Source organism: Sparus aurata, chromosome 20 (assembly GCF_900880675.1).
Source record: "Sparus aurata chromosome 20, fSpaAur1.1, whole genome shotgun sequence".
Lineage (NCBI taxonomy): Eukaryota > Metazoa > Chordata > Actinopteri > Spariformes > Sparidae > Sparus > Sparus aurata.
Genome location: NC_044206.1, coordinates 19157449 through 19181812, shown reverse-complemented (window position 1 = coordinate 19181812; position 24364 = coordinate 19157449). Strand labels below are relative to the sequence as shown.

At 43.4% G+C, this 24364-nt stretch overlaps 2 protein-coding genes across 5 annotated transcripts in view; one reads left to right on the top strand and one right to left on the bottom strand.

Annotated features, from left to right (window-relative positions):
- Positions 1-2354, top strand: part of insyn2a (inhibitory synaptic factor 2A) — a 33274-nt gene extending 30920 nt beyond the window's left edge. The window contains exon 4 of the mRNA XM_030400626.1: positions 1375-2354. Within this exon, the coding sequence (XP_030256486.1) occupies positions 1375-1558 (184 nt within the window). The 3' untranslated portion in view covers positions 1559-2354. The remainder of the gene's footprint in view (positions 1-1374) is intronic.
- Positions 1-24364, bottom strand: part of dock1 (dedicator of cytokinesis 1) — a 206031-nt gene that overhangs the window by 115742 nt on the left and 65925 nt on the right. For all 4 annotated transcript variants that reach the window (XM_030400621.1, XM_030400622.1, XM_030400623.1 and 1 more), the window contains 4 exons: positions 23511-23581; positions 18991-19097; positions 13093-13220; positions 10006-10101 (listed from right to left, as the gene is read on the bottom strand). In XM_030400621.1, coding sequence (XP_030256481.1) covers positions 10006-10101; positions 13093-13220; positions 18991-19097; positions 23511-23581 — 402 coding nt within the window. The remainder of the gene's footprint in view (positions 1-10005; positions 10102-13092; positions 13221-18990; positions 19098-23510; positions 23582-24364) is intronic.

The window sequence follows — 24364 nt, the reverse complement described above, 5'->3', positions numbered from 1 at the left end:
GTTCCCAAGCTCTGATCTTAGTTTTAGCAAAGCAAATGATCTTGGGATCAACACCCGCCCCACCACTGACCCAGCACTCCTCACTGGGAAAAATACTAATGGGCTTCCCTCTTGCTTTATGAATCACAATAAGAATCCAAATAGAAAAAGCGACAGCAGCAGCAGAAACCAAAGTGGGCAGCCGGCTGCAATAAAAAAAAAACAATCTAAATTGGGAGATTTTACTGGGAATAAGGATGAAGCAGGCAGGGAATGTAGGTCGCTTTACCAGGCTGAGCAGTGACAGATGCTTGTGCGGGGGGTCAAGTGAGAACAGGCCACAACGTAGATACTTAATATGGTTAGAGGGGGAGTGAAGAGGTCAAAACATGTCAAGATTAGAGGAAGAGGGAAGGGGGAAGAAAACCGGGGTGGTTTCGGTTTGATGAAGGAAGAACATACACAGTAAACGTCAAATAATGATCAGGTTCTCAGCCTGTTCAGACAAGTAAATGCTGGTTCAAAATAAATTCCAAGTGCTGTATTGTAGGCAACCAGATTCGTTTCAGTCGCCTACGATACAGCGCTTAGAATTACCATGACCCGGATGACCAAGAACCTTCATCAACATGCTCGAAAATTAAATAAATATTGAGGGGTCAACAAATGAAATAACTGGTAACTTGTGCTATTTAACTCATTCACTCTTTTACTCATTCAATTTCCGGCTACACATATTCAATAAGTAGAATAACACAGTTGTGTTACGCTCACCTCGTGTTATTACACATTCTAAACAACTCTGTAACTCTTTCACAAAGTCCTCCAGGAAATGGTAGGGATTATTTCTTATTATGCTTCCTGACCTTCTGGCAGCTCTTGTTTGAGCAGAGAGGAGCATGTAAGCCCGTCCTAGAGCCTACAACAACCAACGAGTGATTGTGGAGACAAGTGACTCACTCTCTATTCTTTCTACTCTCTCCTTAGCCACTTACCAGCCTCCAGATGACTGATGCATCATGTAGCCAACAAGATTTTGAATCCAACAAAGAAACACAGTTAAATGCTAAAGTTATATATACATAGTTTATATCAGTTTTTAAAGCAATAAACAATAGTTATGCAAGTTTTATGCATGTTGCTCTTTCACTAAGCTGCTTTCGACTATTTTATATGCATATGGTGTTAGTGTTAGGATTTTAAGAACTACAATGAGTTTATTAGTTGTGATTCACATGCAGGGGTATTTTGAGGTCACAAATTGGCTTTTTTAATACTTCCTAAGAATAACAACTGCAAAGTGTTCACATTTGCTGTGATGTCAACTGTTAATACCGGCATGCTGCAGTTTGCTACTGTTTAAGTTGATTGTGTTTCTGTCTGTGTTTGCTGCAGTGTGGAGCTGGACTTCAAGCTTCAGGAGGACAAGCTGCAGCCGCTGATGAAGAGGCTTTGCCCAACCGAGGATGGCCACTTTCCCCCTCTGCCTTACCCCCAGGAGGCCTTCACCTCCACCCCTAAACGCAAGTCCAAAGCTGACTCCAAGAAACACGCTCGCTGGAAACTTTGGTTCCTATGAAAAACACAGGACCGTCTACTTCGCAGCGCTACCGATGCACAGGATTTACGCATCCGTCCAGTCGTCCATACTCGTTTGGTTTATCCGTCATCTTCTGATTTATCACCATCTACTTTTTCTAGACCTGGCAACCACTGGATACTGAACCCCTGCTAGAGGATGACAGGATGTGTAATGGGACACAAGTGTGGATTCCATGGAAATTCAAAATGTCATGCTTACCAAAAATGGATTCAGAGTTATTTTTGAACTAATTTCTTCAAACAGGGTGTGAAATTACACCAGAGCAACATATTTGGAGATCAGAAAGGTGAGAAGACGAATTTGATTTCCCTCTGTCTATTTGCATATATTTTTCTAGCTGACGTCTGTGGGGTCCCATTCTATGAAAAAAGATTCAGTGACCGTCACATTTCTATTCACCAGTTGGGACTTTGTCTTCTTTTCCCAGCCTCCAGGAGAGGTTGGCAAGTCAACCACGATGCTCTGAGGTCTACATCGACAGCATATCACCGTACTGCAAAGCACAATTAACACTGTTCAGGATACATTTTCTCCAGAATAATTTAAAAAAAGGAACTATTTTGAGTATTGACTCACATATTTAGATCACCTACTAACAATGACAGACTGAAGACTTTCATAATATCTAAAGAAGAGAACCTAAAGGACAAAGAAGTCAGAGATGTTTATTGGAATTCTATGATCAACTTTCTATCCATTGCTAAAATGTCTCCTTGAATCCACTGACTTTGAAGTAAAGAATGAATAAATAACACTTATTTTCTTAATAACATTTGCAAAGTTAGACGTCAATGTACTTTTTTCTATATAAATATATATATCTATATACACTCACTTTAAGGTTTAGTGGAAAATATTTATTTGAGCTGCTGTGAAGGGAGCCGTGCATTTCAAAAACTGCAGTGCATAGGAGGTGAATAACTTCTGATTCTTAATTTCTTTTCATACGTCAAGCTTCGTTCTTACTAACTTCACAACGCATATGGTGATTGAAACCCGCCGTCAAAAAGAAAAGAGGGAATATACTCAGTGCGTTTACATGCACAGCTTAGTTGGATTACAGCTATAGTTCGACCATGCTACTCACCCAGACAACTACAATTAGCCGAGTATACATGCTGGTGAGAAAATCGGATTATTGGGCCGGAGTATGTCATACCCCGGTACGCTAGGTGGCGCTGTACCCATTTCAACTAGTGGTAACAGAGCCACCTCCGGCTGACCTATTTACGTAACCAGCTGCCTCGGCATTCAAGAAAGATGGCGTACAAAGAGCGAGACGAAGCTACATCTTCGTACATTTTGTATATGGTGTACATGATAATTACGCAAACTAGGTGCACAATGGCGCTCTTTCTTGCGGTGATCCCAGAGGAAAGACGCCGCCGTCCGTCTACTTCCGGCTCACGGCCCCGGGGAAAAAATCTTGCGCCTGCGCAGAACGCAAAATCCAATCCGATCTGATGGAACACATACATGCAGGAGTAATGCGACTATCAATCGACTATTCTGGGTGCTTTAATTCGACTATGAGAAATCCGATCCGGTCCGATTTTAGTCAGACTAAGGTGTACACATGCATCTTAAAGATCCGACCATAGTCAGACTAACACAGTAATTCGGTTTTCTTGTGTGTCATGTAAACGCACTGACTGAGTCAAACATCATCAAAAAACAGTTTAATATTTTAGCATTTCAGTCACAAAACCAAGTATAACTAATACTGTTGGTTCTTAGCACATGTGAAAGGTAACAGAAGATAGCTGTGATTGTATCGCCGCAGTTTCCTGCATCAGCTACCGAGATAGCTACTGAAACCAAGCCAGAAAAGACTGAATGTGCCACTTCTGATCACAACCAGGGCTTCTAAAGTGCAGGGTGGCAAGCGTGTAGCCTTGCATGCTTTTTACAACCCTCCTATTTTGCAGGATATTTTCTAGCTTTTCAAGAAAAACAATTTTTAAAGAGAATGACAAAAGGAACTTTTTTCTCTTTCGCCCCCCTTTTGGTTATTTAGTATCTCCTGCTCATTGCTTCCCATCGAATCGACTGTAAAGTAAAACTCATGTAGTGGCTCCATACAGGGTTCAAAGTATATGTACAGCCAAAATAATATTTGCATTTACTATATATAAATATGTGTTGTATAGCATCAAATAGGGCTAATACCATTTTAATGGGTGGGAAAGCAGCCAATAACTAAAAAGAAAAACAACACTACTGTACAACGCCTGCAGGAGCAGAAAACCGAAGTCACTCTCAAAGCCAAAAACACTGCCCCCCGAGGAAAGGAGACGCGCCAAAGTGGTTTCAAGGGCATAAAAAGAAACATCACTATCCACTGTCACACGACAACACCAAGTTAGCTACTAGGTATTACTGGGTTGACTTTCACGAGCTCCAACATACTGCTTTCTGTTGGCTACATGTGACTCACACCTTCCACTCTTGTACATGCCAGGTTGGTTTCTTTCAGTAGTTATGCTGTAGCATCAAGAGAGAACTAGATGTTTATCTGTACCTTAAAGAAGTGCAATTGATTTATTATGTGCAATACTGTGTATTTTATACTGTTTTTTTAAGAAAGAAAAAAGAATAAAGATATTTAATATGCAAAATATGAAAAATAAAAACGGATATCTACAGAGCTGTGGAAGTCTGAAGAAGGCCGAGTGTCATTTGCGGAAAAGTGAGAAGGATGTTACGAATTCCAGTTAAAGGGTCGGCTCACCCAAATGACAAAAACAATGCTATCTAGATTATAGAAGTAGTTTAGGAACGTTTGACTCATCAAGTCAGTGTCAAAGTGTCACCGTTTCTAGAAAATATAATGCTTTTTTTTTATGTAATTTTTTTCAATGCCAGGCAAAAAAGTCTCATTCACCGCAGCTGTATTCGAGTGTCAGCTGAAAACTTAACTAAAATTACAGGCCAGTCACCAGAATAAAATGCTGGCAGTGAACTCCAAAACGTACCCGCCATGGGCTACGTGTCATTTCATGTTCACATTCCATGTTTATGACCCGATTTTCATATCAGGAGGTGGAGGGGATGGTGGTGGAGCAAGAAGGCTGCCAAGCCAGTGACCACAGTTCTAGACAGTGTTTCAGTATCTGTACGCGTCACTCCGTGGGATATCATTTCCTGTGTTTGTGGTGCCAACAAAAGGGTATTTTTGATGAAAAGTTGGGACATATGAAGCAATCAGTTACAACCAAAACAGGCATTTTTAAGCCAAAGTATGATCTCCTGACCCAAATATAATGTTTTTTGTGGCTAAGCCAAACCAGAGCATAAGCACAGCATTTTCACAACATAATAAAATTCAGCCGAAAGAAACGTAAGGTTGCAATATAACTAAATCGTAAGTTACAACATATCCATGGTTTTCAGAGATGTACATTGCCGAATGGGTTGCAGAATTATCTGCACTGGGGCTTCGATGGGTTAAGAGAGGAAATATGTTTGTTTTTTGTGTTGTAATTTGGGTGCGCCGACCCAGTAAATGAGGATTTTATTTTTGGCTTAGTTTGAAAATTCTGTATGCAAAACAATCAACTCTACAATCTTATGAGATGATAAGAAGGAGATAAGGTTGAAAATCCGCCTGGAATCAGCCCATGCACCTCTTTGATGTAGTGGTAGCACAACACGAGAGCAGAATACAACAGAGGGATAAGCAGCGAGGGGCCTGTAGTGCAGGAAGTCGACCTGCCTCAGAACCCGCCTCTGATCCAAAGCTTACACTCGCAGCACATATCTCGCACCAGTAACCCATACTTTAAGGCCGTGTCTGGGTTTTCGGGCACTGTCATCTGTTGGTGCACCTGCTTCGTGATGCCGTTGACCAGCAATGAGGCGAATCGGTGACGTCAAAACGCTGACTAAATGCCCCAGAGAGGCACAGTCACCCTCACGCTAATGCATTCGGCTGCGGGAACCAATGTTGCTCGAGGGCAGCGCTGCCTGCCCTCCTCTCACCCGTAGCAAGGCCATCTCCATTGGGCTTCCTTCAGGTGGATGTCTACAGCACAGCACCAAGGCTACAAATGAGAACTCCAGTGCACCATCGCATTTCCCCCTTTAACCGCAGTCCCTCCTGTGGTTTGAAGGCGGCGAGTGTTACCACGCGAGTCCCGGCGGTTCTCAAACAGTGTTGACAGCGAGCACACGCCTGACATGAGTTGTTGCGGGGTCAATAAACCCAAGAGGACGGCTCAACGTTTCAGCACAGGAAAGGAGAGGGGAGGAGAGGAGGGGAGAGGGGCAGCGAGTGAGTGATAAGTGCATGTTTGAGGCATTATGATGCAGTGCCATATCTCACTATGCTTCTCTTCTGTAAGAGCTCTGCACCAGTCTGGCCAGCAGGAGCAGAGAGGGAGAGGGAGTGAGAGGACAGAAAAAGAGATGCTGAGGGAAAATATGTGAACAAAAAGAGATACAAAGACCGAGAGCTGAAGAGAGTGAGCGATACAGCGAGAGGACCTGAATAGACGTCATTGAGTCGGCTTTGTTGCAATATATTCGGTCAGCGAGTGCATGCAGCAAAGAACGCACTCCAGCCCCTATAGCCGGTCAGCCACATACTGTCAATCAATAACATACAGTCCTTCCTCTGCAGTTCTTTCAGCACACTGCAGGAAAAATCGGTGGGATAACCGTGAAGCACTGCAGCCAGCAACCGCAACCTGTTGTCGGACAGTCCTCAACAGCAGCGATGAAAAGTTCAATAGGTCATTTAGACAGCATTAAGGAAAAGCCAACCATCTATCATTGTTTCCAATTTATCCTCAGGTCTGTTAGGTACACAATATTATCAATTTTGACATTTGGGTCTTTGCTAACAATGCATAACAAAAAATATGCAAAGGTCAGTACAGCTGTGACAGAAAAAAGAACAGAACAAAGGCTCATTTCATTGGCTTGGTTGCAGAAGACAAGTGTGTAACGCAACGATTTTTTCCAGCAGCAGCTTCCTTTTCTACGTGCATCTGCAGGACTCATCCGGAGGATTAAACCAGATGAAATGTAATTCAAGGGCATAGAGGTAGAACTTCATCATTTCAGCAGGGACAGCCAAAAATGTTTCTGCGACTATCCCGGCGCAAATGTATTCACGAGGAACTCATCTCAACCTGAGTGAGGGTGGACATGAATATAAAGACACCGCCGGCTCGGATGTCCGACGAGGCGAACGTCCTGCGACGCTGTGTGTCTAAGTTGCTAACAGGCGTAGCACTGCAGTGACAACACACAACAAAACAGACGCCCTCAAGCCGTCACTGTGATCACTCTCATCAACATTCTGTGTCCACCACCACGCGGAGGGAGGAGAGAGAGAAGGGAGAGGAGAGAGAGAGAGATGAGAAAGGCGGGAGACAGAGTAGAACGTTAATGCATAAATCTAAATGTAAGAGGCTGCCACTCAGAAGAACAAGGCCGCTGGTTGGCTGCAGTGCCGTGCGAGCAGCAGCGGCGCAATCTGCCTGCGGAGTAGGCAGCAGCAGCCGGCGGCAGAAACAACAGTCCTCTGATTAGAAAGCGACGACACTTCTCGCAGCGCTGACTTGGTCTCGTAGCTGTTATAAAATTCACACCAACCTTATTGATCGTTAAATAGTGATTTAAGGACCGGCTTCAAATGCAGCGCCTTGTCCCCGAGTACTGTATAATGTGTGTATATAGTGTGCGGGTGAAAGAGCTATAGTGTTCAAAGACGAAGCTTTAATGTGACCTCCAACTCCCGCTGGGGAAAAAAAGGACACTCTTGCTTGTGAGGCTAAATATTATGCAGGTACTTAGAAATGTCAAGGCACTCAAGTACAGTGACTGGCGACGTATAGGTGGGGGTCAGCAGGGACAATATGCAAGCTGTGTATATGGAAGCGAAGTGAAGGTAGAGGGCAAATACAGCACATGTATACCGAGCTGAGAGTTTCAATAAGGGCCACAGGGGTAGAGCAGTTTTATCAACCAGAGAGGAAGCTGGTCTGGTCTGGCCATTCAGCAGGAAAAATCATTTTACCTTATGCCACAGGCGGACGAGGTGCGCTGAAATGGATGCACTTAGTGTAATAAAATATAGAAGAAGTCTGCTTGTGCTGCCTGCGTGAGTGTCGATAGCCTTTTAGATGGGGATACAGGTTATTATCGACATGCCATCACCGCTATCAGCTGTTAATGGCTTTAAGATGAAACACCGGCATCGGCCTCGGGTGAGCTTTAGCCAGCGATCTGATTGGGTACACGAGACGGGAACTGTTGACTAAGCAGTACTCTTCTTCTGCCCCGTGGATGTGCACGTTTTGAAAAGCATCATGTGTTTTATATTTGTCACATCATCATAAAAGTTGGCGTATTAGGCTGATACAGCAGAAAAACAATACAATGAAAATATTCCCATGATAAATCAATACTGAGATTAAAAGTCATCATTATGTGTTAAAAAGTCAAATTAATGAGATAAAAAAATAGGGAAATTCTGAACCATCCATTATCGGGCAACAGAGGTAACAGCGCTTACCACTGCAAAAGTCAAATTCATTTGACATTTTGACTTTTTATCTCATAATAATTACTTGCTATGATTTTGTTTCTTACCGGCAGAAATGGGCTTCCATACACAGCAGGAGAGACTTGATGTTTTTTGCATTTAGGTGGGGGGAAGAAGTATGTGCATATATCAGTTCATCAGTCGGAATGACTTGGAAAATATCAGCATAAAGTGTATCTGCAAAATTACAATTTGGTGCATCTCTACTTTTGGACAAAGTGGTCAGTAAGTGTCAGATCTGGAATACATAATCAAAAGAACCCGACTGCAGTGAAACATGGGGGTGGGGGGTCGGGGTTGGCTGGAGACAAGTCTGAGCTGCAGAGGCAGCTGGTGCAAGTTGTAACATCTTTTCCGAAAATCCCACTTTCCAAAGTCTCTGACTGTCCGCCAGGCGGGACGACGCAGAGTCTGTATGGCCTGGCATGAAAATGAATGGATTGGAGAGCTAGAGCGGGGAGAGTACGCAGGAGTCCTAAGACCCCCCTCCAGGCAGCTGGCTGGGAGAGACGGGGCAGTGCAGGGTGGCCTCAGCTCAACTCGCAGCTTCATTTGCTTTACATTATTTAGAGCAGTACGGGCCGGAGATCTGTTAAACAACAAGGGGCTGTTTATTAACACAATTAGCTCGCCGCGGATACACCTTTCCGACTTAGCAGTGAAGGAAGAGCTAGAGCACCTCTGCGATTGCAAAATCACTTCACTGCAAGTTGGAGGGAGAGGAAAGGTAAGAGGAAGAACGAGGAGGATGGTAAGAGGAAACAGAGGAGGACGGATGAGTGCTGCTGCAGACGCGTTGTAGCGGTGACATAACACACACACACACTCACAAACACACACTGGATGATTAGTGTGCGATAACTCTGGCTACTGTTGGCTTTATTAAATCACTCTCTGCTGGTGTGGCTCAGTGACTGGTAATAAAAGCCGATAAGCTTCCATTTAAACAGGTGACGCCGTTTCCTGCTGCTGCACAGACGGAGACAGGGTGCCGTGCCTGCACACACACGCACACACACAACAAACACGATAAATAACCGGAGAAAGGAGAGGGGAAAGGATGCTACGCCAACCTGTATCAGCATCAGCGTAATCATTCAGGATTATACGACTCCCTGTTTCCTATATGTACTTGAGGTGCGGAGGAAAATGTCTCTCTCATCACTTACCTCTTTGTAAGTGGGCTGTAAAAGCACCTATAAGTGCCCTCAGAGATCTCATCACAAAACCGTTTATAACAACAACAACATGTGTTTATTACCTTCAAAGTCACGTCAAGAGCTACATGCAGCTCTGGTGATTACAAGCATGAACAGGACGCACCAGAACCAACTCAAAGACATTCATTAGACTTTCTCTGACTTATGAAAACATATCGGGCAGACGGCTCGGTTGTACCCTGACTGATAAGTGCATTTAATTGCGACCTAGCTCTAGCCGAGACAGTGATTGGGGGGAAGGATGCTAACGGCGCTGGAGGAGGGCACGCTGATTAGATTACAGCACAGAGCATCAGAAATGTTCTAATAAGTGAGGGATCAAACGCACAACCAGGCGAACGTGCGCATAAAAAAATCATGAAACAGCAAGAAAAAAAAAAAAACAGCGCACAAACAGCCAGCTGGAGAAACGATACAAGCAGATCAAAGCCACTCTCATATCATGGTTGTGTGAAAGCTTTCCGCCAAGGTAGACTTTACCTTTAATGATAGCCATGGAATTGGACTGGCGTAGCAGTGGGCCTGTGGGATTTAAGCTAGTTGTGGTACAGGGGCCTCTAAATTAGAGTGTGTGTGTGCTTGAGTGTAACAACCAGGGGGAAAAAATAACAGATTGAAAAAGGAGCTAGTCGAGCATCGGACAAACTTACGATGTGAGGGGAGTCGCGGCCCATGGAGATGACCGTCCTGTTGACGGTCCTCAGCAGCTTCTCCATGATGATCTGGACATGCCACTGGGTGGGACCCTGGAGGAAAACACAGACACACATGTTCAGAGCATTCACAGACTCATTTCATTGCACTTCTTTATAGAATTAGATTTGGGAACCTTTCCCACATGACTATTAACACTTCTGACAGAGCAGACGTTATTTACAAGAGTCATCCTGCACATAAGGTTGTAATAAAAGCTCTTAAGGCGGAAAAAAAGGGAGGGTGAGGTTTTAGGACTCACTCATTTTGCTGCTATACACTCTGCTTCTAATTTCAAAATGGACAGGGATTATATAATATATAGACTCATAGATCATCACAATAAACTGTCTGCTTCTTTTCACATCACAAAAAAAAATTGGGTTGTCTTATCAATAGATGAGAAAAATGTTCTCCTGCTGTTCAAACACTTCAACTGCTTGAGATACTTTTTAAATTGTGTGCTGAAAAACCTGATAAATGTGACTGATGCAGCCAAAATGATTTAAACCTAGCGAATCTTTGCTTTTGGTAGGGGAGGGGGGACCCATGGGGCAGTTGTACCGCTGTCATAAGCGGGCCAGTTGGAGTTATCACACCGTCTGTACCTGTCTGTGGGGGGAAACTTTTTAAGCAGGCTGAGCTCTGCAGCATCGACCTAAACGTTCAATAATTTACAGGGACTCTCTCTGCGATTTAAGGACTCACGCATGCCGGCCCGTGCACATGTGTTCAAACATTCACACAGTCGGAGAGGAGCACTGGGGAGAATAGACCGAGGAGGGCGGCTCAGATGTTGCCTTCCAAACTAGTGACGAGTGACACATCGTTTTGAGGAATGATTCCCACACTGTTTTTAAAAGGGAAAAACCCAGCCTGAATAAATCAAAGGTTTAAATCTGGCTATGCAGGCAGATAATGTCCAATTAGATCCTCACTTTTAGAAATTTAATAATTCATAAACTCAAGTGGACAGGAGTATCCGGTATGATTTTCTCTCCTATCGTATTTCGCCTCTCATCAACGAGTCGCTTGCAATGAGAGAGAGGACAAGGCAGCAGGAGAAGGAAGCAGCGACGGTGAAAGTGTGCGAGTGCAACATGGGAGAGGTGGATAATCCCGAGCAGAGTGTGGAGTGTGGGAGGCCAAGCCGAGGTGATCAACGGCGAGGGGGAGTCTGAGAGGGCCTGAGGGAGGACACCGGGAGTCTGAGCATGGCAGAGGATGAAACGCACTTGTGAAGCAGCTGAGTGCTTTGGTGTGTGTGTTGTCATTATGTGTGCTTGTGAGGTCTGAGTCTGAGTTATGTGGACTCAAGAAAATAATTAGCATCAGCAAGTAAATAAGTTGATTAATTCACAAGATGGTCAACACCAAAAGGATGAGAAATTTGATCATTTACAGTTTTAAGTTCTTTATCAAACTGGCAGTTTGTCTTTGTCTTGTTCTTTATCTCACCGTCATCGTCAGCTTTCATGTCTCCATTACAGACTAAATTAATTAATAAAATGTACAAATTGTTCCCTTTTTCTCCTCATGTTATCTTCTACTTTCTTCTCCACCTTGAGTCCAATCCGCTGTAGCTACTTGTTATCGAATAGCTCCACATTTGCCGCCATATGCATTATTTTTCCCCAAAAAATACTGAATATCCCAACAGCTGTTACAGCGTCTTCTTGGCTTTTATTTTGAAGAGAAAATGCTGGTGGACCTGCAGTGGCAGCAGAGGCGTTGCGTTAATATTTGGGAGGTCACCACAGGTTAATTGTCCTGATGTAGCGGCATGCACACAGCACTTTGAACATACAGACATGGAGGACTTAGTTTCTAATAAAGCCAGCGCACCAATTTGACAAGTATTTAGGGATTAATGCCGAGGGATTTGAATGAGGCTACATATCGTCTTTGTCCTAAGCAGGTGTTAACTAAACAGGGCAACATCACAAATTTGCAGTCTCACCTCAAAGTCCATCACCCAGGACAGCTGATTTGGCTGGACATGGAATGAGCGACGATAATACAGTCTATCGCAATTTTGGGGATGGGACAATATCATGATATCGCCTGAGGCTAACTCAAACCATGTTATTACCCAATGTACAATGTTTTGTTTCTCTACAGAGTTACTTGGAAACAGATGCAGTGTGTTCTGTGTGGTAGGCAACAGTGATGAAAGGATGCAGTACCTTCAAAAATATCAAGGGGGGCATAATATTTAAGATTTTCATTAGAGGATTAATATAATATAACAAGGCTTGTGGTCTGTGGGTTAATCATAACGGTAATAAGGCTTCAATTACTTCTGACAATGTCTTGTTGTCTGAGACAAGAGAGTGCACATCTGGTTTGTGTGTATCAACACTGCATAAAATGACTCTTGAAACCATTTCTAATCGATATGTGTCTATATCTTTGACGGCATCAGTCAGTTCCGTCTCGTGTCTCACATTTTGCTGTTTATTTCATTATAACTTGAACGTTTAATGGTTTGGACTGTTTATCAGACAGAACAAGCCACTTGGAGAGGTCACCTTAGGCTCCTGGAACTTGTAATCAGCATGTTGTGGCTGCTCTCTGCCACTTTATCAACCTAACAATTAACTGATTAGCTGGAAAAACAACAGAAAGATAGAGCAAAAAATGGCTCTGTGATTGACTTCCAACGGCTGCTTTATCATCGTGTAGACCACATTGCTCTGAGCTACTCTGGCTCCAAAACACCACGCGTTAAAGCAGAGCTCATCACCAGGTTTCTTGGAGCACGTTCATGGTCTTGAAGATGGCCTCAAGCCGCCCTCAGCGATGAATTAGCGTGCACAGCCAACTCTACGGGTTAGTAAATTAACAGTGCTGTAAAATGTGCTCCTTTCAGGGCATGCGGCGCAATAAAATAAATTAAGAACAGCACACTGATTAGTAGCTATTGAGTCAAACAAATGGGCTTCTTCTTTATGGCAAGGGGACTCCTGGATCCCCTTGTTACGCTGCCATTTGCCCCAGAGGGAAAATAAAAGCACATGAAGCTCGAGAGTCGTGTTCCTCACCACATCCTTCCTGTAGAGCACCTCCAGGATGTCGCTGAGCAGCTGGCAGCAGGCCTTCGGCTCCTCCCGCTTCTCCAGGTGAAACTTCAACTGCTCCGTCATCAGCGGCAGGAGGATCTCGCGGCAATCTGCGGGGAAGGGGGGGGAAAAAAAACCACACACATTGACAACGCTGCTCAACACGCAAGACGGATGATGGATCGCACGAGGCAGCGCAGCATATGCTCCCGACGTGCTCTCGATGAAGATGCACGCAGCTTGTTAATGGCTTCCTCGCAGCACAGAGGATTAAATTAAAACAATGCACAGAATGAATTTATTAATTAAAAGTGAATGTGGCAAAGGCTCCCGAGATCCCTTAGAATAATTACAGTACAACAGCACAACTGTCATATGAAAAGCTAATCGGAACAATTAGGTTTTTTCAGAGCACAGCCAATCCCTATCCAATGGAGCTATTTGTACTGTTGTGTCATACCTCGTTTTTTCTTAAAAATAAACGGTGTTGATGACAGAACTCCACATACTTCCTGTCCCTTTTAGCCCCTATAGAAAAGCAAGCAACAGCAGCCGAAAACAACAACTTTTTCTCCAACGCCGTCAAACTAACAGCTGACAATTAAAATTCCACACAACATGCTACCACACCTGACCCGAAGAGTTTGGCTAAGGCCGACGCCAACATCAAAAAGTGAATTTCCATATGCAGGGGGCAGAGAATTTGGTTGGCAATTGGACATGGAGGACAGCAGAGATAAGCCAGGAAAGTATTCTCATGGAGGCAGCCTCCCACAAAATTATCATATTTTTTATTAAACCTTCTGATTCCAATCTCACTGGCATTTGTGTGTGTGTGTGTGTGGCTCATATGAAAAGCCTAGGGACAAATACCGGAGTCAGGCTGGTTCAATTTAGGAGATGGGGAGTATCGTTTAGGGGGGTTAGGTGAGTATTTTATAGATTTATCGAGGGGAAAGCAATCACCTAACAGTTTTCTGTTGACTAAATTGATAACCTCTCTGCAGCAAAGGAAAAAAAGACGAACCGCTGTTGAAAGAAAAACACCTCTCGAGACCCCCCTGCAGTGCACTGACACGCAATCTTTCAAACAAACCCAAAATATTGATAGACATGTCATATTAAGAGGAAGAGAATGAGAACATAAGAGCAGTACAGCGAGTTAAACCATCACCAATCAGCCAGACTGCGGGGGACCAACAGCACCCTTCAAATAACAATCTTTAAGTGCGGAGACGCCGCTGCACTAAATGGCCACCCAGCAATGGATTTCAATTCGCGATCGATACAATCTCTCTGCTTTACAGCACTAATAAGCCAATCAAGTGGGACAAACAGGAAATTTTAACTTCATTACTCATCAAAACGCACACGCGTTAGCATAAAGCTACGCCAATTGTCAATACTGCTCAAGTAAAGCCCGGATGTCCTGAACAGCAGGATGTAACGCGTAATGAATAGCACGAACTCTGGTGACCTCTTTATTAACAATACAGAGATGTATCGAACACAAAAAAATCCAGTGTTTTTGCCTTCTCTGACCCCGTTCTGCAAGAAGCGCATGCGAAGTTAAACAGCATGAAGTAATGCCGTGAAGACCGATGATGAAAAGCAAAAGCTTTCATCCCAACATGCACCAGCAAAAACTAAATAACAAAACACACGGATCCGCATCTGTGATTCATGAAGTCAGAAACGGCTTCTATTCCACTGTCAGTATCACTGGAAATAAGCATAAACCTGGCTTCTGCACAGAGACCGAGATGAGGCTCTGTGATAAAGGCACGTTTTATAGTAATATTGACAAATAAGGAATCCTGGAGAATTTTAAATGTCATTCTCAGTGACTTGGGCATTAATTAGTTAGTCAACTATGTAATTATTCTCTTCTAGCCATCTAGGAAATCTGTAATAGTTGCTGGACTCCTTTAGAGTCACTTTCAATAATCCTAATGTTAAAATAAATATGGGGAAGCTGCTTAATGAAGATGATATATCAACTGAATAAGGGGTGCAAATGATAAATCATTAATTTGCAATTATATTCTACGATGACACCGATCAACACACTGAGTTGCTGCAAAAGTGTGTGTGACATTGTGACAAAAATACACAAGGATGATCCTCCACAGATCATTTAATTGGTCTTTCAATTTCACAGTAATTTAGGCGGTACATTTTGAGACATATCGCACACAAATTGGTGGTACAATATGAAAGGTTGGGTAAGTAAATAGGGTTCACTCTTTTGGAAGCGGGCTTTTGTCATGTCATGTCAGGCATTTCCTGCATATTTTAAGGTATTTTGTGTAAAAGGGTAGATGATCCGGTCACAATCACAAGTATTTATCCTCTGATGATTATGGGTCATATCCTCCGCAAATTACATACACATCCAACCATCATTCATCACAATTGCCTCAGTGTTGGAAAAGGATCAACAAGTCATGTGTGTTTATCCCAATCCATCTAACTGCTGTCAATATAGTTCATTTTAGAAAAGTATGGGACATATCGACTCTACCACTACTAGGGCCTCATCAGCAATAACCCCCAGCGTTCTTGCAGAGCGTTATGATGTCACAGTAAAGTTGGCCTTTCGGATATAAAATGACATAATTTTATACTATCAGCCATTTGTGTAAAACTTGTCGTAGTTAACATATGAATTGTTGGGTAATGGCCAAAACTGTGTTGAGTGCTAGTGGACGTTTGTGCCGAATTTGAAGAAATCCTTCTAGGCGTTTCCGAGATATCATATTCATAAAAATGGGATGCCATGAGGTCGCCGCTCAAGCTTGACCCTTGACCTTTGACCTACGACTACAAAAATCCAATCAGTTCATCCTTGAGTCAAAGTGAACCTTTGCGCCAAATTTTACTAAATCCCCTTAAAGCGTTCTTGAGATACCATGTTCACCAGAGCGGATGGACGAATGGACAACCTGTCAATATAACCCCTCCGGCCACAGCTTGCTGGCACAGGGGCATTAAAAGATCCACAGAAAATCTGTGACTAGTCTTTTGGCAGTATCGTGTCCCACCTTCTCTACACTACAGCTATTATCCACATCAAGTCTTCACTGGTAAATACACGAGAACAAAACGTTATGCATTTTCAGAGTTTGCCTTGTCATGTGTGAACCAGCCCTGACAAAAGGTGACAACCATGTCTGCGCTGAAGGATTTTTGCTGGCGTGGACTGGGGCACCAAGCTGATACGGCTTAAGGCGAAACTGTGTGTTTTCATCATGTATATGTGTGTATGCGCTTTGTAATCTTCCAGAGCTTGAACACAAAAGCAAATCTCTTATCTGAGGGCGTCTAACATTGTGTGGAGAGTTTAATACCTTGTTTTTTTTACAAAAGGTCCAATCCTCACCCCCGCTGCACCTCCGCCAAACACACACACAGACTTATGAATGGTCACGTGAGCTACATATACACTCTCGCACACACATACACCAGTGGCAGGGCGGGGGCGGGACAAGCAGACTGGAACTATCAAGCTAGGCCATGAGCTCTCTCCACAAACTTTCAGCGCAAACAGATTTTGGACGCTACGCTGATTTTCCCCTTTAACACAGACCAGGAGAGCAGCTGACATATTTGTTCTCTTCCAATGATCCAATTTGCAAGTGATTTAAGCTCCCATCCCACGCTCTCCTTTTCACGGCTTCAATCAGTGAAGGTGACACAACGTTGTGCCTCCAAATTAATAAAAAGAAAGGGAAGGAAAAACTTTTTTTCCCTCCTTCCTGAGTTCATTAAGGTTTCACCTGCAGGAGGGAATCACGTGGATAACGGGATCTTCTCGTCTCAAGTCATCGAGTTGAGACATGCTTTTAGACAGAAACAGTTAATTTGTTGATCACTGTGCAGCCGTCAGGAAAGAAAACACTTCCATCAGTGAACATATTCGATGCATAACGACGGGCGTGTGCGGACTGCAAACAGACTCCATGTTGAAGCATGAGCGTCTGTGTAAATTAGTCTAGTTGGTCATTCCAGTACACTTCACCTTGGGATTGGCTGGTTAAGGGAACCTTTCAGGGACCACCTGGGGATCAGGATGCATCTAATGAGTCCCATGAGCATGTGCACTTACTGCTGCTGATTAGGCCACCTTAAAAAACTACCCGTCTGGCTCATTTGCCTCACTGCAGTGGTCATTATCTGCAATAAAACATCCCCAAAGTGGAGCGCAGCTTGATACCGATGTGGGAAGGACAGTTTTACATGGCAATTAAGTGTTTCTTCCTCACAGGTTTGGCGGCATTTTAAAGCTTGCGCGCACTGGAGATGTCTGAAGCACCGGCGCGTGGAGCTGATGTGAGAACTAAGCAGCTGGATGGGCTTTATCTACGTCGCAGAAACAAGTCCGCCCGCTGATCAGCAAGCCATTGCCAAGCATCGGGGAGGCTTGCCTGTCCACAATTACACCAACAGATCAATAGCAATTACCAGAGGTCCAGGCACTGAACATTGTCCCTCAATAGCTGCTCATCTAAACCAGCCAAAACACCAATAGGAGGATTTCATTTTCCTAAAGAATGAAAGGACTGGATCATTAAGACTCTGTCAGGTTCATCATCAGGTATTATTCAATAGGACAAACGTCTCACTGCACTCTGTCAAAATTACATTTCATCATTTATTTTCTGTACATTCATGCTGAACCGAACATCTGCTGATGACGGAGGCAGAGAGCAGCCGTGCGAGTGGGCTAATTTTGTTGTTGGTTACCTTAGTCAACTGCTGTGAGGCATGTGTTGTCCCTGCCAGCCACATTAAATCACTGTTGCCATTTTATCGGGTTAGGAACTTTGCATTTAATTTGCCACCACAGGACAGCGTGTGCATGTTTCTGAGCGTGTTTGTCTCTAAATCAGGGCCTGACCTAACATGGCCTCAGAGGGCGGCTGCCTCGGGCCAAAACATTGGCCCCTCAACCATCACCGGAGCAGGACGCCCCAGGCTGGCTGGGCTGCAGCGAGTTCTCCATTCTGACATCCCTGCCCTGTATCTGTGGCCTTACTACACAGGGCCGCTCCTAAGAGGGGGGAAAGGGGGGAAGCTTTACAGGGCCCAGCAGCTCTGGGGGCCCATGGAGGCCAGCAACACCAGTAACAGGGGTGTCACAATTTTCTGAATTCACAATTGGATTCGACTTTCAATCTTGAGGTCATGATTTGACGTCTGACCGCTCTGATACTGTCAGACTCGTATCTGGATTTGTAAAGATTCACGGATCACTGGTTTAATGCCTTGACGAGGTCATTCACAATCTTATTTTCTTATCTTAAAGAAAATAGGGGGATTTCACAAGAACACCACCACCTGCGCGAAGCAGCTCAGCAAGTGTTTGGAGAGAGGGAGCACGGTGCACTGATTTGAGTAAAGCATGGGGGTCCAGCCTGTCTGTGGGTAAGTATATTACTACATGACACAACTTGGTCAAAGTATAGAAGAGTACAGTGCCCAGCTGTGTCATGAAAGTGTTGCAGAGGAGTGCCATCATGATGAGACAAGGAAAGAGCAAAGAACTAAATATCAAATCCTTTTTTCTTACAAGTGTTTATTAGGTCATTTCAAATAGAGGGGATGAGACTTGGAGTAGATGGGATAACTGATAATACGACACTGATAGTTAAGCTGAGTTAAATAATGGGGATGCTTAAGTGTCTTAGAAAGAAAGAGGGATTTTTACTACATCTCACCATTGATGACCTTTACCGTGGGCTCACACAGGGCTGCCTGGGGGGGGGAAGCTGCTGTGTGTGATTGCCTATATTACTGCACCATGAGTGAAGGTCCGTGCACTGAAGAACTGTGAGTGCGGTTGTTTTGTCCTGTGTGTGTGTGTGTGTGTGCTCTCACCGTGATGAGTAAAGAGATCGCTGTGGACGATGTCAATCAGACAGTCCAGCTTCTGTTTCACCAGGCGACCCAGAGGAACCTTCAGGATGAACTCGGTGAACAGCTTGCTGCGGAGACAGGAGGAGGACAGTGAAGGAAGAAAAAGGTCAAACTGATTGGACGGCTTTGGATGGTTGACTGCTTCCCATCACGAGCAATCATCCAAGACACAATTAAAAAAAAAAAGGTTCTGCAACACCCACACAGGTACTTCTCAGATATCCTGGCTCCGGGTTGGAGGGTGGGAAAACATACAGCGAAAGACAACAGAGATATGTCAACCGAGCCAGAGGAACTGACCTAGGATGAACTCTGAGACGGCTCGGTAGATAGATTTTGCTGGTTCTGATTGGATTAGAGGACAGCAGTTGATGTTTCAAATCAATAGCTCTGCTTCCATCCAAGTCTCTAGCGAATTTAAAGGGAAGTTTGGCAAAAGATTTAAAAGAAAATCCAAATAAGGCGAGGATAAACTAGCATTTACATCTCATAAAGAGAGAGCAGTACAGGCAACATCATGCATGGCTGTAGTAAACAGAGTAGAAGAAGCAGGATTTTATGTAACCACAAAGAGTATGTAATCTATAAAAGGTTTCCTGACTAAACGCAGAGATCCTCACACAGTATATAACCATATATATTGCTATTGAAATGGATGAAGCCGGGCTGAGCTATGAAAAATTATCTTTCTAAAGGTTCTTAAAAAGGTACTAAAAATTCGAGCTCCCCGACGGGTTCAACAAAACTGACGGTCGAGTCAGAGAAGTGTCAGTCAAGCACAGTGTGCACACCCACACTGTCCAGAGCCCCGAGTGTCTAATCAGCATGAATAAAAGAAAACACCTGTGTGGGTGTGTGTGACCTTCGGCTCCGACGGTTTCGAGACTTTAAATGTTGTTTCCCTCTCTCACAAAGCTGTTGTCCAGAAGGACGTCTACTTCTATACAGCTCAATATACCAATGCACGCTATAAAACTAAATATTTCTGATCCGATTATTCACCTTCCCAACCGACACGCAGCAACATCAAGCCACGAGCATTCAACAGTTTAAGAGCCCGAGAGATAAATCCGCATTCACGCACACACATAAAGCTGACAGTTTCTTTTTTTTTTTACTCAATGAGGAGGCCGGATGCTCGTTATGCTGGCAAGCTGAGGCTCAAGGAGGAGAGAAAAAGGGTTCTGGCAGGGGATGAAACACTCCCACCCCCAGGCTTCAATTTAGTTGCCTCCAGCTCAGCCGCTCAGCCAGGTCTGCGCTAACAACGGGAACAGCTGATGCCACCTTTGCTCAGGCAGGAAAAAAGAGCCAGGCCCTGTGATTTATGGCTAAGTGAATGGGTTCATGAGGACCATGGCTCTCAGAATTAAAGCTGAAATCAAAAGCTTTCCTCGTGTCGTCTCCACAAACAGAAAAAGATGGCAGAGCGCGTAGCAGCGCGTTATTGCTGTCTCACGTCATTGTTGCTAGAGTGAAAATTCTACTTTCGACCAGGTAACTCCAACACAAATAGGGCCGAAGGCCAGGTGTGACCCAAAAATATTATCAATCATCTTCAATGCCAAAGTCGTGGCTGTGCAATAGGAGTGCAACTAATAATTATCTTCAATTAATCTGCCAATTATCTTCATATTTAATTGAATAATTGCTTAGTCTATAAAATGTCATAAAACTGTAAGAAATCTTTTCTACAACATTTTCCTTACTTGCTAAGTACGGAGAGAGTGTGTGTGGAGGTCGTCAGTCCATTATCTATAAAATCCAAATATGTAAAGAGGTTTCTGGTTAGATTTTTCTTGTGTGCCTTATCATGAATGACACAATTACAAGAATGAACACTCTGAACATTTTGTTCGGCTGAAATGAAACAGAGTCAATGCCACACAGAGAAGGAGGTACTCTGGCGGGTTGAATGGAGAAGGAATCTGAGAAATAAAAAACTGAGCTGAACAGAATAAGGCAGACGGGGCTGGTTGGGCTGAGAGACTGAAAGACTTCCACCACTGATAAAAGACCTCCCCCCTCTCACCGAGGCAGTGATAGTGGCGGAGTGGCAGGGATCGGCGGTCCTGTATGGCCCAGACTCTGCTGTGGAATTGGAAAGGGGGCTCCTTGCTGAGTGCTTGCAAATGAACAGGCGAAGCAAATTTCAAGGTCTGGAAAATACTCACATGTAGTGGTGCTACTTGTGCCAGTCTATGAGCTGCCAGAAAAAATAGTGTCAAGAGTGTTTCAGGTGTTAATGTTTGTTAAAATAATGTGCAGGAATACAAGGTTTCTGCCTGAGGAATGTGATTAAGCGGAGGAGGACAGATCCTGGCAGCATGGTGTCTGATCTTTTGGCATTTATTCAGCAGCAAGATGATAAACAACAGACTCAATCATCAAATACAAAGTCTTTGCCGGGTGAAAAGGTACTGCTGGTTTTATTTCTCCCCCCCCATTAGCGCCACTTTTTAGCTTCACCGTGTAAAGTTTCTGAGCGCTGATGGGATGACTTCTGCCCTTGATTGCATGAATTATTAAATTAGAAAGTACTATTATTTAATTACTGATGTTCATTCTTTAAAAATGACAATAACTTTTTTCCCAATTTGTGTTATTTCTGAAGGAGATGTCAGAAATACTTTTATACACATTTTAATGATATTGTTGTTGCAAAACATTTTTTTTGAGAATGAAACAACACATCTGTGCAGGCTAAATTCTGCCTATTGGACCAATATCAAGATAAAACACGTGTATATTTAGTTACAGTCGGAAGATTATTTCATAGTGCCGTTTAAGTGTAAATTATCTCTTATATTTTGATTAAAACACAAACTAAGGTTGAATCTAAATAGGCAGAATATACCCTTTAGCACATAAGATCCACTGGAATGGACAGATGTGTTTCCAGTGACTGAAAAAGAATTACACAAATGTTATTCAAAATGTGTCTTGTATAAGTATTTCTAACAACTTATTTAGTTGAAAGACTTTTGTTTTACCTGTCTGGTTTTCTGAGAATAAGAGGATTTAACTGATATGCCAGAGGTACCTAGTGCACCTTCGCTTCCCTCTGTCATTCTGAATTTATGATGCCGTATCTCAAATAACAATAAAGATCAACTGGAATAGCTGACAGGGCATTGAGGGTCTTGCACCTGGTGGTTGGGACATTTTACCCAATCTAAATGTTTAAAAAAAAAAAACAACAGTGGGCATCATGCATGAAAAGCCTGAGATAATATCTGACCGAGACGGACCAATGATAGAGCTCTACCATTTCTCGAAGGCTTCATTTTTAATTTTCTGGCTGAAGATGTATTACATAATTAGGAAAAAGAGATGAGTTTTACCGACAGTTAGAAAAATCAGACGGTTGCTTCCTACCAGACTGAGTCCTTTCCGTTGATATAACTGTCTGAGAACAGGACACACATTTTATCATGATACAATTCATACGTTTGATTTGATACATTGGTTCATGAACTCTCACTTGCAGCCTTTGTTTTTGCATATTTGTAGAAAATATTTTGCCCCATGAATGAGGCCGTTCCATTTTTCTTAATGTGCTGCGTCCCTTCAGCATTAATGATTAAAGACATCCAAACGGGACAGAAAATCAAGGGCGCACCCATGATGCATCTGTCACAAACATAATGTCCTCTAAGGTCTCAGAGAGAGTTTTTTTGGAACGATGACCCAAAAAAAAAACATGAAGAGTTTTGGTCGAAAGGCAATGAATGTCTTCTGAAATTCAGTCCATTCCCTACTGAAAGAACAAGTACTGCAGATGATGAGGATGAATCATCAACATAGATACATTGTAGTGGCACAGCAAAAATCAGCGTGTGATACTTCAGAAGTCATTTATCATTAAGATGAGCATGAAGCCACAGCAGATGACATTCACGCTAGACAACATTAACTGAAATGGACACTTGAGTGGAGCAGTCAGTGGTTTCCGCGGCAACCTGGGCATCTTTAACTAGTGTCCATCACAGTACGACGACTGAATGTTGAGTTGTTGGATAAAAACAGCCAGGTAGGGAGGAGGCGAGCCATGCAAGAGGCTAATTGAGGCTTGCAAGTCTATACGTCGAGTCAGCTTGTTCGCGGTAAACATCTAAACATGTCATTTCTAATCCAAGCTTTAAAAGAACAACAACAAAAGATAACAAAAGCAAGATTTTCTCCTTTTATTCTCCGGCAAAATGACATTTAAGTCCAATTAGAACATTTTCTAAACCTTTGCTTTAATGAGCTGCAGCAGTGCTCTTCGGCAACGCGCCGTCTGTTTGAGAAACTCACAGATGGATGCAAATTAAAGTCTCACCCGAACAAAGAAAAAAAAACTTTATAAATAGGTACCGGAGTGTTGTATAATCTGCAGTGATGACAAGCGCTCCTCTATCGCTGAACACCTGTGTGAGGCAGGTGTCTTTCTTATGACAACAGAGTATACAAATATGCAGTGGATCATATTAAATTACCTGAGTTCCTTTGGATCAAAGACCAGCTTGACGTCATTGACAATAGTGGGAATGTACTTCAGCGCAGCACCCTTAGGCAGAGAAAGAAAAGGAAATCATTAGCAGATCATTTTCAGCTTTGAGATAATAACTGCAGTCATGATTGGTATTAAGTAAGCTACTCCATCCCACATTATGTAATACAGTATTTTTCAGATGTAAATGTGTGCTGTTGCATGTCTATTTCAGCTTGATAAAGCCGATTCTGTCTTTTCCTTTTTCTGTTTCAGGGATGGAAGTAGATCCGATTTAACAGCTGATTAAAAAGGATTGCATTTTATTTTCTTTGACGAGCAATATGTCCAGTTTCGATAGTTTGTGTGATATGCCAGGTGTCGTGGTTTTGGGTTTTCGTTTAGTCACTTCCTGTTTTAGGTTGGAAGTTTCCCCGCCGTACTTCACACTTCCTGTATTTGTCTTTATCGAGGTACAAAAGGTGTTCACAGGAACGACATTTATCGCCAGGGCAGTTTCGCATGCTTGACAAAAACAGGCCACACCCTCCGGTAACCATGTAAAAAACATCCTGGCTGCACCTGATTGGACAAACTGGCCACTGGTGGACCGCTGCTCTAGGATTCCAAACCGGACCAAAAAAGGCAAAAAGGCTTTTGTTTATATTCCAAAAATAGCTCAGCAAAATGTGTTTCGCCAGACGCCCCTGATTTGCATAAAGTAGTCACATTTCAACTTTATGCAAAGGAGGAGGCAACGCGACGCACCGTCTCTTGAAACACAACGAGCCGCTACCAGAATGCATTGCATGGCTTTTCTTTGCAGACGATGAATGTGAGCCGTGAAAAAGACATCCGACG